The following is a 17,326-nucleotide window of genomic DNA, read 5'->3' on the forward strand; positions in this document are numbered from 1 at the left end:
GCTGTAGTTTTGTTATCCTTTTAATGTTTTCTTATAAAATAAAGACAATAACAATAATGATAAAATAACATACTATTTCCACTGCGTCGTGTCATTTTTTACTCTTCCCCGAAACCTGTTCTTGAGCTGCTTTCTTGGCTTTAACCATCTCCACCAGCTCCTGCTCAAGAGAACAAAGATTTTTAGCAGATTATAAATACCAAAATTAAATGCTTGTGACCATTTTTAAAATTATTCAATAAATGTCCTATCATTAAGCATTCCAGTTAAAATACAGGTTAAAGGTGCACAATGTAAGTTTTCTGTAAGTTAATGTAAGAGGATCAGTTACCCAATTGTCTCCATGGAGATGCTACTGCTTTTCATTGAATAGTATGACATTAAAACTTGTCTATCTCTAAAAATAATCCTTCTGCATCGTCTGCTCCATTTGACCCTCTCCTCTGCCCATCTCTCTGTAACTGCAAGCTTTTTCAATAGAATTGGAGTGGACGGAACTGAATCACTTCCTACTTGGAATGCAGCAGCTATCGTCTATGTATACACAGTCTATGATTCTGATTCAAAAAGGGCTTGGAAGGCATCTTACCTTGTACCTCTTCATACAGTCCTTCTTGCTGCGCCCGGGGACCGCTGCAGCAATCTTCTCCCAGCGCTCGGGGGTGCTCACTGGGTACGTCTTTAGCGCCTGCTCCAGGAGTTTCTGCTCCTCCGTAGTCCAAGGAACCGGGTTATTCTCTGTGGCTGAAGGAGGAGGAACAGTCAGATATTTTAATGCACTGGTTGTAGGTTAGGGAGAGAAGTATGTAAGGATTGAAGCTGAATTCTAATATTTTATTAGATAGATTTTATTTATATCTAATTGCAAATTTTCTGACAAGCTTTGAGATTGAACAGAATCTCATCATTAAAACATTAAAAAATCCAAAGTTCACATTTTAAACACGTCCAGAAGAATTGACAAAAAGACTGAAATATGAGCTGACAAACTAATAGAAGAATCACAATTCAGAAGATGTTTGTATAAAAACTGCTAACTATCGGGTCTTACTGTCTCTGTAGTTAAGACCTACAGCAAAGGCATCTGACATACTGCAACATTTCATAACATGTTTTTACAGATCTAAACTACAGGATTAACAGTTTTTGTGCAGAGTAAGACCCCATGGAAACACAGGGAGGGCATCTGACACACAGACATTTCAAAACATTTGTACAGATCTAAGGGTTAGTAGTTTTTATGTACAAGATTTGTTGTGGAGGAAATTATCTTCAAAAATTGCAGCCTTTGTTATTTGCCAATTGCGTCCATTTAAATTGTGATTTAAATTCAGTTGCAATTAACCTTGCAGCCCTAGTGAGAATCCAAGAGTCAAAAAGATTGAAACTGTACTGCTAAAAATCGTACTTTCAAATCTCTCAGAGGGAGTGGCGTTGTCGATGGAGGGAGGGACACAGGTGTGCTCCTTCTTAAACTTCTCAAAGGCTTTTTTGTTAATCTCATCTTTCTGGTTTGGATCTGGAGAGAAACAAAATAATAACATTGGTCTTTGAAACTTTAGTCAAATTTGTTAAAGGTGCACTATGTAACATTTCTGCTAATTCTCATTTTCATGCAGGTTAATTCTCTGTCTGAAATGTTTCACAGTATGACATTAAACTTATCTACTTTGCATTTGTTCAACTACACATTTTTGCCATGGAAATATTGAGGTTAAATGCCATACTGTCAAACATTCTAGGTTAAAGTACATCTCCATGGGAATAAGCAGGTGCGGCATCACTAGAAAAGGTACATAGTCCACCTTTAATTAAACTTTTTTTTTAACTTTGTCAAAAAAAAAAGTATATTGAAGTACATATTGCAGTTCTCTCACACAGAAAACATTGTTCCACCTTGTGTTATGTGGTCATACAGGAAGTGCTCCATTGTGGGGTTTTTTAACTCCATAGGCCTTCACCATATTTGGCAATTCCAGGACTGAAATCTGAACTGACTGAATCAAGCAAAACACAATTCTAGGTATGTTTTTGTGGAGGCAACAACATTATAACATGGCTTAAAGCTCACGTGAGTCAATTCTGCATAATATGGTATCTTTAAATAAAATGTCCCATAAGTTGCCATTTTAAAACCTTGTTATCAAAATCAAGTCCAACCTACAATAGTAACATTAAATACTAGTGACATTAAAATGCGAGTAGTTTTCCATATCTTTCTGATCTGACCGAGTTTCTGGAGGTTCTTGGCCTTGTTGATAACATCTTTGGCAGTCCTTTTGGTGCCGCTGGTCGAATGAATGTTCATGTAGTTGGCGATCACCTCCCACCTGAAAAACAATGATATTTGAGCTCAAACTCCTCCCAGTCCTGGTGCTATAAAATTATATGGAAAAGAAATTATGATTTATGCGTTTTGGAAAAGAGCAATTATTTAAATTATTAATGTTTTTTACTTTCCTTTTTGTGGACTTCATAAGAGAATACTTTATTTTGAACAGTTAAAACTACAGTATGTAATATTTTAGCAAAAGGCAGACTAAAAAACATGCATCTCCACAAACCTAACCTCCTACTCCTTTCCATGAAAATGTTGTTCCTTTGGTTCATAGACTGTATATATAAATGGACAGAGCTAGCCTTTTTGCCAAATAGAAAGTGAGCAGGGCGTACTTCGGGCTCCATCAACACTGGCTGCAATTCATTTTACATTGGAAAACGGTCACCCCACTCTCCGTAACTGCTGCTGTCAGGCTTCATATTAACCTGCTCTACATGATCCTGGTGTTTTTATTTCACTATTGCGCCAAGATATGAACATTAATATCAGGCGACTTCTTTCCTCGACTTCTCTCACACTAGCATTAGCAACAGGTTTGATTGACAGCGTTGCTAACCGCCTACTCCCTGCTAAACCAGCTGTCTGAGCGGGAAGGGGCATTACCGTCAACAGCCTCGCTCCAGATTGGTTCACAGTCCAAATTCCTAAAATGCAACTTGGTCAGACTACCTTATTCCATTTCTATATACAGTCTATGCTTTGGTTACGATCTTTCACAGTATGGCATAAAATATATCTTTATCCGTGAAGAATGTTCCGAAGTATGGCTTTAACGTCCTATTTCCATTGAAGGACGTGACTAAACTTTTCAGGAAGCAGAAAACCCGTAAGGCCACGGGACCAGATGGTGTCTCTCCTTCCACCCTTAGACACTGTGCTGAGGAACTGGCTCCTGTCTTCACGGACATTTTTAACACCTCCCTGGAGTCATGTCGCATCCCAGCCTGCTTCAAGCTGTCCACCATCATCCCCGTCCCCAAGAAGCTCAGGATCACTGGACTTAATGACTACAGACCTGTGGCGCTGAGGTCCGTAGTCATGAAGTCATTGGAGCGCCTGGTCCGGCACCACCTCAAGTCCCTCACCTCCCCCTCCTGGACCCTCTGCAGTTTGCCTACAGAGCCAATTGTTCTGTAGACGACACCATTAACCTGGCCCTTCACTTCATCCTCCAGCATCTGGACTCCCCGGGAACCTACGCCAGGATCCTGTTTGGGGACTTCAGCTCTGCGTTCAACACCATCCTCCCTGCTCTGCTCCAGGACAAGCTCGCTCAGCTCAATGTGCCTGACTCCACCTGCAGGTGGATCACTGAGCATACGGCTGGGGAAGAATGTCTCGGACACTCGGACTATCAGCACAGGATATCCACAGGGCTGTGTACATTCTCCCCTGCTCTTCTCCCTGTACACCAACTGCTGCACCTCCAGCCACGACTCCGTCAAACTGGTTAAGTTTGCGGATGACACCACCCTCATTGGACTCATCTCGGACGGCGATGAGTCTGCCTACAGGAGGGAGGTGGACCGGCTGGTGTCCTGGTGCAGCAGCAACAACCTGGAGCTTAACGCATATAAGACAGTGGAGATGATCGTGGACTTCAGGAAAGTCACAGCCCCCCTGCTTCCCATCACCCTGACGGACTCCCCCATCACCACTGTGGACTCTTTCCGCTTCCTGGGCACCTGCATCACCCAGGATCTCAAGTGGGAGCCAACCATCAGCTCCCTCATCAAGAAAGCCCTTCACAGGATGTTCCACCTGCGGCAGCTGAGGAAAGGCAAGCTGCCGGTCCAGATGATGGTGCAGTTTTACACGGCCATCATTGAGTCCATCCTCACCTCCTCCATCACTGTGTGGTTCACTGGGGCCAGGGACAGAGACTGCAGCGCATTGTGCGCTCTGCTGAGAAGGTGATTGGCTGCAGCCTTCCATCTCTACAGGACCTGTATGTCTCCAGGACTCAGGGGGTGAGCAGGCCGTATAGCAGCTGACACCTCTCACCCTGGACATGGATATTTGAGCCACTTTCCTCTGGCAGGAGGCTACGGTCAATTGGGACCAGAACCTCTCGTCATAAGAACAGTTTCTTCCCCTCTGCCGTTTGTCTCATAAAGTGTCCAGTTTTGTGCAAATATTACAAAGTGTTCATAACACCGGTCACTTTAATAAGTCATGTTTGCACTGTTGTTCTGATGCTGCTGTTGTATATATTTTCTACCTTTAAGTATTTTATTTCATTTTCAAGCATATCTTTTTAACTTTGTGCATGCCCTTATTTGTATTTGTATTTATTCAGTGTGTTTTATGTTGCACTTTATCACCGAAGTAAGTTCCAGTTTGTGAACTGTGTTGGCAATAAAAGGATTCTGATTCTGATTCTGAATAAGGCAGCTTCACTGTTAAACCCCCTCGTAGATGTCTGATGTAGCTGCTCTGATTTGAGGTGTGTCTGATCCCTCACCGTGCATTGGTCCCAGCTGGAAACAGGTTGACGGCCTTGATGAGCAGCTGTAGGTCATCCTGGCTCCACCCCTTTGCCCCAGAGCCCCCTCCGCCTGAGGCCTGCTCTGACACCCGCGACGCCTGCTGGGCTTGCACCTCTGCCTCGCGCTCCCTTTGCAGAGCCACATTCACCTCCTCCACCTACAAGACAGAGCAAAAGGTAAACTACAGACTCAAACTCCTTGGCTCGGTCTGATCCTCTCCTCTGCATCTTCTGCTCCACTGAACCCTTAACAAAATAAACTACAATAAATGTATTCGAGAATAGCAAAGAATTTTAATTTGAGCCACATAACACTCACATCATTCAGTTTCCCCAAAGTTTAGTAAAATAATGTTACATATGATGAAGTTGCCTGTACCTGCTTCTCCACAGCTGCTTTGCTCTCCTCTTTGGAGCCAGACATCAGGACTTCATTCAGGGACTGTAAACTGGTCAGTGATAAAACATTATTTATATATATGTATATGTGTGTGTATATATATGTGTGTGTATATATGTGTATAGTTACCTGGTTAGCTCGAGCCGATCGCAGAGTTTCTCTACCTCCTCCATCATTTTAACACTGTCCACCTCGTTATCAGCAAAGTAATTCCAGTTCTATCAAATTAAACAGAAAACATCACTAGATGATTATTTTGGTTGGAACTAAATTTCTAAGGTTTCAGCGCCAAAGGCAAAGATGCTCTGAAATACATTATTATAATATATTATCTTGTTTTATTTAGCAGTTCAGATTTCAGTCTCATCTCAAATGTTACTGCTCCTAGACTCCTAGTTCAAAATGTTCACGTTATATTAAAAAAAAACATTTTTGTTTTATTCACACATGTTTGAGTAACCCTTTATCAATAGTCTGTCTACACGTCCAAAGCTCAAAATGCTCTGTTCCACCTTGTGATGTCATGACAGTACATTTTACTTCTAGGTCAATAGACATTGGCCATTCCAGGGCTGAAATCATCCATATGGTTCTAGTGAAGGTGCATGGCATTTAAAAACACAGTGGAGCACTTCCTGTATTACCGCATAACATCACAAAGTGGAATAAATGTTTTCTGTTTGAGAGAACAATTCAGCCTAAATATGCAGGGTTTGTGTGTTATACTTGGCGTTGTGTTTTGTTTCATTCACACATGTTTGTTTGTGATGAGGCCACACCCCTCTCACAGCACCCCTAACCATTGATGGGAAGAATACTTTAAGAATGTATTTAGTTATAGAATACTGAATGCCTGTAGTAAAATTTCAACATAGAATTAAAAACAGCTTTTTCACTGTTTGTTTTGTTTTTATTTATTACTTATCAGAGAAGGAAACCTCTCACATGCCTCACTACAAGAGCTGGGTTTTATACATTTCTCACTGATTTTGTGCAGTTTGAGCCTAAATTGTGTGATCAAATACAACCATGTATTCCTTTGATTTTAGTAAAGTACCTGTATTCTGAATACCATAAAATGGAAAAGTAACTGTACTAGAATAGTTACTTCAAAAGAGTAGTCAGAATATGTATTTTTGCTACATGTATTCAGTTACTTTTTCCAACATTGTCCCTAACCCTGCCCGATGACCCAGTGCAGCAGAACCTTGCAGCTTGTGCGGAGCTTCTGCCTCTCCTTCTTGATAGCCTTCTTCTGAATATCCTTCTCCTTTTTGGCCTGGAGCGCAGCCTGTCTTGCCTCCTCCTCCTCCTTCTCTTTGGCCAAACGAGCAGCCTGCAACTCTGCCTGACGAGCCTAGAAAACACAACATAACTAAACATTTAAGCATAACATCAACAACTATTCAAAACACTGCTTCAAAGCTCAAGAAAAAGAATATGACCTATGGCTGCATTTCAGATGACTCCACAATACTCTATAGGTCAATATGATTTAAAAGAGGGGGTATTTTACTTGTTCTGAAAATGTTATATTTGCCCAAAACAATGTATTAACATGTTTTATAAGTTTCATGTTTTTACATTTTTGTCACTCTGAGTCTCCCTTTGCTCTCTGCGTTGTCACTCCTTCAGGGCACTATCACAACATAATCACGTGTGTGTCCAATGAAACTATTGCACATCAAATCAAGTTTGTCAAGTTGCTGTGTACAGTTTTGTATCATGTTTTTGTATATTTATGGACAATGGTTGTGTGGGAGCATGGGTAACGTAAGGTTGTGGGTGGAGCCTTGGACAGAATCTTACTGATAACCATAAGGAGGTTTTAAATGGGTCCCGTGAGAGATCACTAAAATACTGAAACATGCATGGATGACATCTAAAACCTCTTCAGGCATGTTTTTCATGAAGGAACAATGTAGATGTGTAACATGGTAGAAAAATATTATTTTGCATCATACCGCCCCTTTAAAACAGAGATAGCTAAAATGAATATTTCTGTGTAGACCCTCAGTCGTCCAGGTCTGATCCATGCTAAAAGACGAAGTTCAAATCTGTCAGCTGGACAAATTGTTGTAAGAGTGAAGACGTTTCGCTGCTCATCCAAGCCACTTCTTCAGTTCTGGTCAGATTGCTGGAGGCCACTGCCTTATATCTATCTGAGGGGAGTGGCTAACTACACTGAAACTGTAAACAGCTATTGTTTCCAGTTTCAGCTGAGACTACCCTATTCAGCCTTTAATGACCCTGCTATTGTTCTCATTGTTCTGGTTCTGAGGATGGAGTTGTAGATGGGGGAGACATTATGTCTCAGGCCGCCATTTCTGTTTAAGGAAGGAGTGTCTTTCCTAACAAAAATAGCTTCTTTAACTCCTCTCTCAAACTATTTCTTTTCTCTGGCTAAGATCTGAACTTCACTATCTTCAAAGGAGTGGTTAGTGGCTTTGAGATTGAGATGTACAGCAAACTGGGGTCCAGAGGAACTCTCACACTGGTTTTGGTACATCCTCTTATGGAGCTGTTTAGTTTCTCCAATATAATGCTCACTGCACTCTTCACTACACTGAATGGAGTAGACTATATTACTTTGTCTTCACTCCTACAACGATTTGTCCAGTTGACAGATTTGAACTTCATCTTTTATTATAAAAAATGAACATTGTTCAAATGCAGATTTGTGTAATAGTGAGATTTTAGTCACAAATAGAAATGATCAGGTTTGTGAATTTACCTTTTGGATATTTGCTCATTTATCTGATGTACCTGATGTCCTGATGTATGTGAGCTAAACATGTCTCCACCCAGTACCGATATATTGTATAAGCAACTCCTGAGGTCAAAATAAATCAGTTCTGTCTGCATCTACTGTAATTGTAAAGCATTTTATTGTCCAATAAAATTAGGAAGTACATGGTTATTAGCTTTACAGCTTTGTGAAAGACGTATAAAACTTATAAACTCGTCATGGTGAATGGTTAGGATGCTCTGAATTCCTGAGGTAAGGTGAGGAATATCTTTGGGCCACGGCAAAAACTGAAACTAGAAATATAGAAATATTTAAACTAGTTCTCTCTTCACTATTTGTATAGTGGTCTCCTATTTTTATGTATTCATTTATTGGATCCACATTCAGCTGTGCAATAAAATCTTATATTTTAATACTCATGTCCAGTTGACAGATTTCATATTTTTCTTTTACCATTATATTTTACATTTAAAAGCAGGCATTTAAAATCACTAAAATAAGCAGATAAGCAGTGAAACCCACCTTCTCCCTCTCCTCCTGCTCTCTCTTCTTGGCATCAGCTTTGGCTTTTTTCTCAGACTCTTTTCGAGCCTTTTCTTCTTCTTTGAATTTCTTTATTCTAGGGTCACAGCTGTAGGCAGTATCTGCAACACAAACACACAAACAGATGAATACAAAATCTCATTGTCTACCTCAGAGCAGGTGTGGCTACCACAGAGAGGCATCCAATCTGCACCACTGGCCTCTCAAACCACCACCAACCAATCACTCACACCACATTCACACTAGGCAAGCAGAGAAGTGTCTTGCCCAAATACTAAGCACCGGTCAGAGCAGGGTTCGAACCATGGACATTCAGGTTAGTGGCTGAACACGAACTACTGAGCCAGATGCTAGTACAGTTGTCACATTTACAGAGCATTAGTGTCTTACCGACTAAGGTGCGAATGCGGTTCATCTCCTCCTTCTTCCTCTGAGCTCTGGAAGCTCGGTTCTGCTTCTCAATCCACCTCCTCTCGTCTCGACTGTAAACACACAAATTTTAAGTACAAGAAGGTTATGACAGGGTTTCATGTTTTTCTAATTCTTACTCTCGTGGATAGTACTGGTGTTAAATATTTATCATGGCTACACATCGGTTAAGTGGCAGTTCATGAAAAAAGGTTTTGAAAAAAATACAAAAGTACAGGAAACAGCGGTGAGCTGTAAAACAGAATCCCTCTGCATTTTGGATGAAGTCTTCTGTGTAGATGAAAGGCAGAAAATGTATACACAAGGAAGGTTTTATTTTGATTTGTGCAATTGTAACTATTGTGTAATTTAGACAAGTTCTGGCTTTTGTTCACATTATGGGTGATATAACAGTTATGACATACATAGAGGTAATTCCATATCTGATTCCAACCAGGAAGTAACTCTATACATTTCACCAGAATAAAAAAAAGTAGAAAAACTAGGTCAAATGTTGAATATAATCATGCCAACTACATACTCTAATCTGTCATATACACTTTAACCATAGACTGGATCTATAAAATGGACTTGGTGGCTAACAGGTTAGCTACCATGTTCCAAAAAGGAAGTGAGCATGGGCGCACTTCCAGCTCCTATGCCCTTTACATTATAAAACTGTCGCCCCTCTCTCTGTACTGCTGTTGTCAGGTTTGTCATTTTGGTTGGATGGTATTTTTTTTTTATTTCAATATTGTGTCCATGAATCAAGATATGACCATTAATAACAGAAAAATCAGGCACCCTCTTGCCCTGAGGTCGCTCCTGCAGGTGTTGATTGACATCGTTGCAAAGCACCCGCTCCCTGCTAAACCAATGGTGCAGGAAAGGGGCATTACTTTCAACAGCTTGTTCCAGATTGGCTCTTTGGTTGATATGATACTTGTAGTCGGAATTCCAAATATGGAACTTGGCTCCAAAATAGCCTCAATGAGCTTCATTTGACTGGAGAAAAACTCTAAGGGTGACGTCACACTCACTTCGTCCACTTTATTATACAGTCTATGACTTTACATGACACGTTTATTAAAGTGTATTTAGTTTTGAAAGTGCTTTAAACTCACCATTCTGCCTTTTCCTTTTCCTCTTCGTCCAAATATGAGAACTCCCTCCATGAGTCAAAGTTATACCTTCACAAAAAAACAGACTGAGTTAGTGCTGTAAAAGATAATACCAATTGTTTTACCAATCACAATATTCAAACATAGCATCCGGAATGTGCTAAAATGTGCTTGTAAACATCTTAGTTGAGGTTTGAATGTACCACACAATGTGAAGGAATTTTGAAATTTACTACAGATTGCAGATATATCACTTTATACCCTATCATTATTTTTATTATACACAATACATTTTCTAACCGTGGCTCAGTTGGTAGTGTGTTTTGTCCTATGATCTGAAGGTTGGTGGTTTGAATCCTGCTTTCAACATAAACATAATTGGTTGAGCAGTTACATCCACCCCAATGTCTGTGCACAGACACGGGGGGCAAGGTGGGTAAAGTGTCTGTATGGGCGAGTGGTTCCCTGATGTAAAGTGCTTTCAGCCTTGAAGGTGGAAAAACCCTACAAAAATGTGACCATTGACCATTACATTTTGTAAAAATGGAAAATGTATCTCAGATAAAATGTCCGTGACCTGTGGGGTGCCCAAGGGTTCAATCCCGGGACCCCTGTTGTTCAATCTCTACATGCTGCCGTTAGGCCAGTTAATACGGAGCAATAATGTGTCTTACCACAACTGTGCAGATGACACTCAGATCTATGTCTCACTTTCAGCTGGTGAATATGGACCAGTGGATTCACTCTGCCACTGCATCCAACAGATCAATGTGTGGAAGCAAAACAACTTTCTTCAGCTAAACTCAGACAAGACTGAAGTCATCATCTTTGGCCCACAGAAACAGAAAGTGTCAGCAGTCACCTCCAGTCTCTCTCTCTAAAACCTTCAACTCAGGCTAGAAATCTAGGAGTAATAATGGACTCAGACTTGAACGTTAACAGCCACATTAAATCAATAACATCTGCAGCTTTTTACCACCTAAAAAACATTGCAAAAATCAAATGTATACTGTCAAAGCCAGACTTAGAGAGACTTATCCATGCATTTGTCTCCAGTAGGTTAGACTACTGTAACGGCCTGCTCACTGGACTCTCCAAATGAGCCTTAACACAGCTGCAGTACATCCAGAACGCTGCTGCTCGGGTCCTGACTAGAACCAGGAAGTACGAGCACATAAGTCCTGTGCTCAGGTCTCTGCACTGGCTTCCTGTAGCTCAAAGAATAGACTTTAAAGCAGCTCTGCTTGTGTATAAGTCTCTCCATGGCCTAGGTCCAAAGTACATCTCCGACATGTTAGTGCCATATGAACCATCTCACACTCTTGAGGACTTCAGGGACCGGCCTCCTGCTGGTGCCCAGAGTCAGGACTAAACATGGGGAATCAGCATTTAAGTTTTATGCAGCTGAAACCTGGAACAGTCTTCCTGAAGATGTGAGACAGGCCTCTACTTTGACAATGTTTAAATCCAGGCTCAAAACAGTTCTGTTCAGCTGTGCATACGACTGAAAGGTTTTTATTCTGCACTCTTCTGTTTTAATGGTAAATTTATGATGATTATTTGTGATTATTTATGTTTTGATTTGTGTGATTTTAATGTCTTTCTTATTCTGTAAAGCACTTTGTATAGCACCTTCGTACACAAGGTAATTCAAATAAACTTGCCTTGCCTAAATCTTAAAAACAGGTGAGCTATTACTGTTTTGCATTTTCCATACATCTAATATTTCAATTTACAATACTGTACCATGTCACTATTTGTTTATTGTGCATGGAGTTATGTTTTGTTTCATTCACACATGTTTGAGTAACCATTTATTATTAGCTTGTCTTTCCAGCTCAAAATGCTCTGTTCTACCTTGTGATGTTATACAGAAGTGGTTTTCTTGTTAACAGCTCCTTTTACCTATAGTTCAGTTGAGATTGCCAATTCTAGTGAAGGTGTATAGAGTTTACAGAGGTGGAACCGACTGCTTTCGGTTTGAGAGAAGAACTCAATAAATATGCAAGGTTTGTGTGTTAAACATGTGTGAATGAAACAAAACAACTCCAGGTATGTTTGTGATGAGGAAACTACATTATAACAGATCAGAAAATAAGGTAATATGTGTCCTTAAATGAATATTTGTAATAATATGGTAAATATGCAGATTATTGTAAAGACGCAAACTAATGCAACTTTAACCATTCCACAATTGTTTAAGTAGTTTAGTATGTTCAGATATATTGTTCTCACTGCACTTAAGTGTATGTAAACTAGGGGTGGAAGATATATAGAAAAGTTGATGATATCACAATTGTTGTTATAATTAGAACTATAAAAAAGAGCCAAAGAGCTAGTGTAATCTTCCAAACACAGGTATAATGTGAGATTTCTGCACATTTGTGTATGTGTTTTATCGTCCATTCACATTTTGTGTGATACTTGAACCTAAACAAGACATTTACAGGGACATGTAAACACATTCTTCACATATTGTGGAATACTGTTCGAGATTATGCAAAAAATTATACAAATTAATGTTAATATCGCCCACCCTTAGTGTAGAGATTTTTTTTTTTTTTTTTTCACTGTGAGATCAAAGTCTAGTACTGGCTTCTAAGGTTCAGTGACTGCTCAGCGTTTTACCAAAAAGAGTAGAAATTATCCACTTCTTCGAACGTGGACTCCAGCATTCCAAGTTTGGGGACGTGTTTTTTGGAAGACCATCGGGCGTTTCTCTCAAAAACAGGTCCGAAAACCTCAAAGAAGTTCTCTTTTCCTTCACTCTTTGAAGGCACCATGTTGTCAAAGGTCGGGTCCACACTGTCAAACGCTCTCCGCTTCACAGGGTCAGACAGGATCTCGATAGCTGTGGAATCAATGTGTTACAATTAGGAATGGGCAATATATTAGTGCAATATATTAGTGTAGTAGTATCAGTAGCTTTGTTTGCATGCACAGTATAGATCTGTGGGTCAGTTTTTTTCAGATCCGCCTCGCCCAGCCCAAATTAAAATCCAACTCGACCCACCCAACCTGAAGAAATGGACCTAAATGGACCCGACCCTAAACCCACACGCACCAACATTTCAACATTTTCAAATGCATTATAATCATGCTTCAATAGGGTTTTCAAAAGTACTGAAAACCTGATACTAATCGATATTAAAACTAGTATCAAAATTAGATACTCATATGAGCAGGTATCGATACTACTAAAAAGTCCCTTTCACAGGACAAAAATAAACCTTTCCTGAATAGTTTTAGAATGATCTTGAGCTGTATCAGAACAAGTATAAGACCACATAGACTAGTATATATCCACAGACCACTATGGGACCTACCTGTATGGCTGAGAGATTACACAGATTTAATGTTGAAAATCACATTCTATTGTCTAAAGCAGGCATGCCTAAACTGTGCCCGAGGGCCAAATGCGGCCCTCAGACCAATTTTTCTTGGCCCTCAAGCTTCCAGGTGAATTGGCCTATATTACTTTAAACAGTACTTTTTACTGTATATTTCTGAAAATCTTCTTTAACAAGCCCTTATCAAATATTTAATGTGGCCCATTGAGTTTGTAAGCATGAATAAAGGTCTAGTGGTTCAGTCTAACTTGTAATAATAACACAGATTTGAAGTATTCACTGTATTGGTGACCAGTCTATGGCCGTCAGTCGGCCCTCGGCTTTGTCTGTGATTTTATATGTGGCCCTTCATGAGAAAAGTTTGGACACCCCTGGTCTAAAGAAAGGGTGTTTTTATTATGATTGTGGTATCAGAATTATCAAGTCAGTATCAAAATTTTTACATTTTTGTATTGTGACAACAATAGTAGGTTGTTACAGCCCTTGGTCTTAGGCCAAAAGAATCATGTTGTTTTGTCCAATATTCATTTTAATGAGATTTAGTAGTAGTAGTTTTTATTTTTACCTTTAGTGATACAGGTGAAGTAGTCATTGTCTCCTTCTACGATCTGTTCTCCTGCTGCTTTCCTTTTGTCTGGATGATGTTTCAGAACTATGGCCTTATCTGTGCAAAACACAAGATACAATAATATAAAACTGACACATATAAGCACCATCTAAAACATTAGGATATTAGGAAACTATATCTGAATATAAAAGGTAAGTATATACACAAACACCTATTTTAAGGTAGGGTTGTCAAAAGAATTTATACAAAGTTACTAATCAATACTGAAACTAGTATGAAAAACTAGATACTCATTTGAACAAGTATTGGTACTGAAAAAAAAAGTAAAAATCACATTAACTGGACAAAATTGGGTCTTTCTTGAATTGTTTTTAAAATCACCTGGATCTATATCAGAACACATGGCGATATTAAATAATTATATATTATTCTGTATATAAAATCACATGTATTTTTAAAAAAGGAGTGCATTTACTTGTCATTGAAGAATCAAAATCAGTATTAAGTAGGTGAGACAGGACACAATTTCCACAAGACAAGACAAGTTACAAGATGAGAGGGCCCATGAGAACACGACAAGCTAAGCCAAGAGTTTAACATAAATCCTAATATGTCTGTAATCCTTGAGTCATCCAGGTCTGATCCATAGTAAAAGCAAAAAGTAAGCAAGTAAAACTTCTAATATATAAATTATGTGATTGTCAATTTTGGCCTCACATTTTTTATATATTTAATTTTATATTTTAAATACCATTCTAGTACTGCTTTTTTGAAATATAACAGTAACTCGGTAACGCATAATCCTTTTTTGTCCAATTCAAATGTATGAATACGTCTGTACTGTCTTGTGGCAATCTTGTCTCACGAGATCTTGTGCCATGTGAGCTTGTCCCATCCCTAGTATTAAGTATAAAGCCTCTTTTCCTTAGTCTTAATGTCGAGTTTAAAATGTCAGTATAGTGACAATAGTATGAGGAAACCCACAGCAGCAGAAGAGACTCACGTGCAGCTTTGATTTGTTTCTGAGTGGCATTGTATCTGAGGTGAGGGAGGCCCAAGACAGCATAGTGATCCTGATTCTGCAGAAAAAAACAGAACATAATAACTTTAAACTCAAATTAATCAGCAACATGAGTGCTGTTAATTAATTAATTAATTAATCTGAAAGGTTGAAAGAGTAACTCTCCTACACCAAAGTTTAGAATTTTATGTTCAAAAGATCTGTTAAAGTTTAAGAGATAAATCCATTTTCAAAACTGAGGACTGCAGGTTCGTAAGTTAGCTTGGGATGTTTACTCTAAAACAAAACCAAGCCCCTGAGCAATTGGCAGAGCTGCAATTCAATATTATTTTAGTAGTGAACTAGTCAGCAATCTTTTTTTTTCTATTTATTTTTTTTATAATAGTCAAGTTATTTTAAAAAAGAAGTTGACAATTACTGAAAGTATCGTTAGCAACAGGTTTGATTGACAGCGTTGCTAAGTGCCCGCTAAACCAGAGGGGCAGGTTACTTTCAACTGGACTGGAGCTGAACGCTATGGGTGACGTCACACTCACTTAGTCCACTTCTTTATACAGTCTATGTAATGAAGAATCACTTCTGTTCATACGTCGATGGGTCTAGTTTGTACCTTCCACTCTTTGGGGTCTAGTGTTCTGAGGCTGGAGCACTCCTGCAGCGTAAACTCTTCATCATCTGATTCTTCAGAAGACTCTTCCTCTTCCTCTAACTCCTGAAACGATGCTGAAACGTTTCTATTTCTGCGTTTGATGAATGCTTCAAACCAGCGACCGACTGGCTCTACCTGCACCTGCACAGAAGCTGGACACAAAAAACAGGGTAAAGCATGCTGATATCAATACTAAAAAAGCAGAAATAAACCTTTCATGAATAGTTCTAATGATCTTGAGCTGTATCAGAACAAGTATAAGACCACATAGAGTAGAATGGACCACTATGGAACCTAACTGGACAACTGAGGGATTACTCAGATATAAGACCACATGGTAATATTAAAAAAAATACTACCATTTAATGTTGAAAATCACATTATATTGTTTAAAGAAAATGTATTTTTTTATTGTCATCGTGGTGTTGTAATTGGTATGGAGTATTGAGTCTATTCCTTAAAAAAATTTAGTGTCATGATAACCCACATATTAGACTAGTCTCTGAGTAATATTTGAAAGAAGAGTGCAATCTTAACTGCTAAAGCAATACAAAACTTCCCTGCATTTCAGAACATGTTTCAGAACAGGGTTAGCAGCTTTTTGGAATGACTCCACAAATACATAATTAAAGTTTAATTCCCCATGGTGGAACATTCTATGTAAAACAATAGCATCCTGGAGACAAGCAGCTAACAGACACTAAACCAGAAAAGTTACGCAGTGCACCTCTACAATCAAAAACTGGATAAAAAAAAAAAACAGCAATTATTCATTTTTATCATCAAGATTGTTCCATATACTATTAAAATGATCGATTAGACAATTAACTTGTCTTATTATTTGATAAACCATGACGACATAGTTACTATATTTAGGTATAAATATTATAGAATTTTTTTTTTTACAGATATTGTGAAACTTTAGCCTTTCCTACTTAAACAATTGAAGCTAGAATGGTTTGACGATGACATACAAAGTGCTGTTTTACATAGTCCAATAATCATCATAATCATAACCATTCATGTTTTGCTCCAAAAGAAGTACAGTGTGAAATGCAGTGAAGTAATTTTGGACACAGTCATTTGAACATGGGGTCAAATGCCCCCAGCTGCCACCTGCTCCACAACATTATGTAGAGCAGACACGATCAAGCACAATTAACCCCTAAATCATAATTCAATTACCCCGTACGACCCCCAAATAATTATTCATAACTCCCGTGTCATTTTCACACGAATGCCGGGTGCTGTCCCATTACAAATAGCCTAACTAGCTCTGTGACTTTAGCCCAATTAAATGCTCACCTGCTACTGATGCGAACACCTCCGTTTGCTCCCCGTCCTGCGCTTCTAACAACATTTTAATCCGCTCTTTCTCACGAACATTCAGGCGTAGAAACAATCCAGAGAAGACTTTGTAAAGTGCTAAAGTGTACGGTCTGCTTCTTCTTTGCAAACCACATGGGCCTGGTACAGCGGAGAGGGAAAGTGCCTGTTAGGCGCCTAACAAAGGTTCCGCTTTCCGCCATATATTCTTTTATTTTTATTCATATGCGTGTTTATTAAATACTATCATTATTACTAAATATATGAAGAAATATTATTTATACTAACAAATACTATTTTAGCTATAACTTAAGCATTTCCCAAAATAACTTCTAATGTATTAGGCCTACATCTCTAATACT

At 39.0% G+C, this 17,326-nt stretch overlaps 1 protein-coding gene across 1 annotated transcript; it reads right to left on the reverse strand.

Moving 5' to 3' along the window:
• Positions 1-8: 8 nt before the first annotated feature.
• On the reverse strand, positions 9-17,143 carry dnajc2 (DnaJ (Hsp40) homolog, subfamily C, member 2). The gene is made up of 16 exons (XM_033976048.2): positions 16,944-17,143; positions 15,600-15,790; positions 14,972-15,047; positions 13,966-14,064; positions 12,679-12,901; positions 10,054-10,119; positions 8,912-9,003; positions 8,501-8,622; positions 6,437-6,586; positions 5,359-5,447; positions 5,209-5,278; positions 4,806-4,987; positions 2,230-2,330; positions 1,409-1,519; positions 590-744; positions 9-160 (listed from the first exon to the last, which is right to left on the reverse strand). The coding sequence occupies exons 1-16, from the start codon at positions 16,996-16,998 to the stop codon at positions 92-94; spliced, it is 1,851 nt and encodes a 616-aa protein (XP_033831939.1). The 5' UTR covers positions 16,999-17,143; the 3' UTR covers positions 9-91.
• Positions 17,144-17,326: the final 183 nt, after the last annotated feature.

This window comes from Periophthalmus magnuspinnatus, chromosome 12 (genome assembly GCF_009829125.3).
Source record: "Periophthalmus magnuspinnatus isolate fPerMag1 chromosome 12, fPerMag1.2.pri, whole genome shotgun sequence".
NCBI lineage: Eukaryota > Metazoa > Chordata > Actinopteri > Gobiiformes > Gobiidae > Periophthalmus > Periophthalmus magnuspinnatus.

What these genes read in the sequence shown, in the direction of transcription:
- dnajc2 (XM_033976048.2), bottom strand. Translation starts at nt 16,998, where the DNA reads ATGTTGTTAGAAGCGCAGGACGGGGAGCAAACGGAGGTGTTCGCATCA. An exon ending in GGTGTTCGCATCAGTAGCAG is followed by an intron (nt 15,791 to 16,943) that starts GTGAGCATTTAA and finishes TTTTGTGTCCAG; the next exon opens with CTTCTGTGCAGGTGCAGGTA. An exon ending in TCCCTCTGAGAGATTTGAAA is followed by an intron (nt 745 to 1,408) that starts GTACGATTTTTA and finishes CTCCTCCTTCAG; the next exon opens with CCACAGAGAATAACCCGGTT.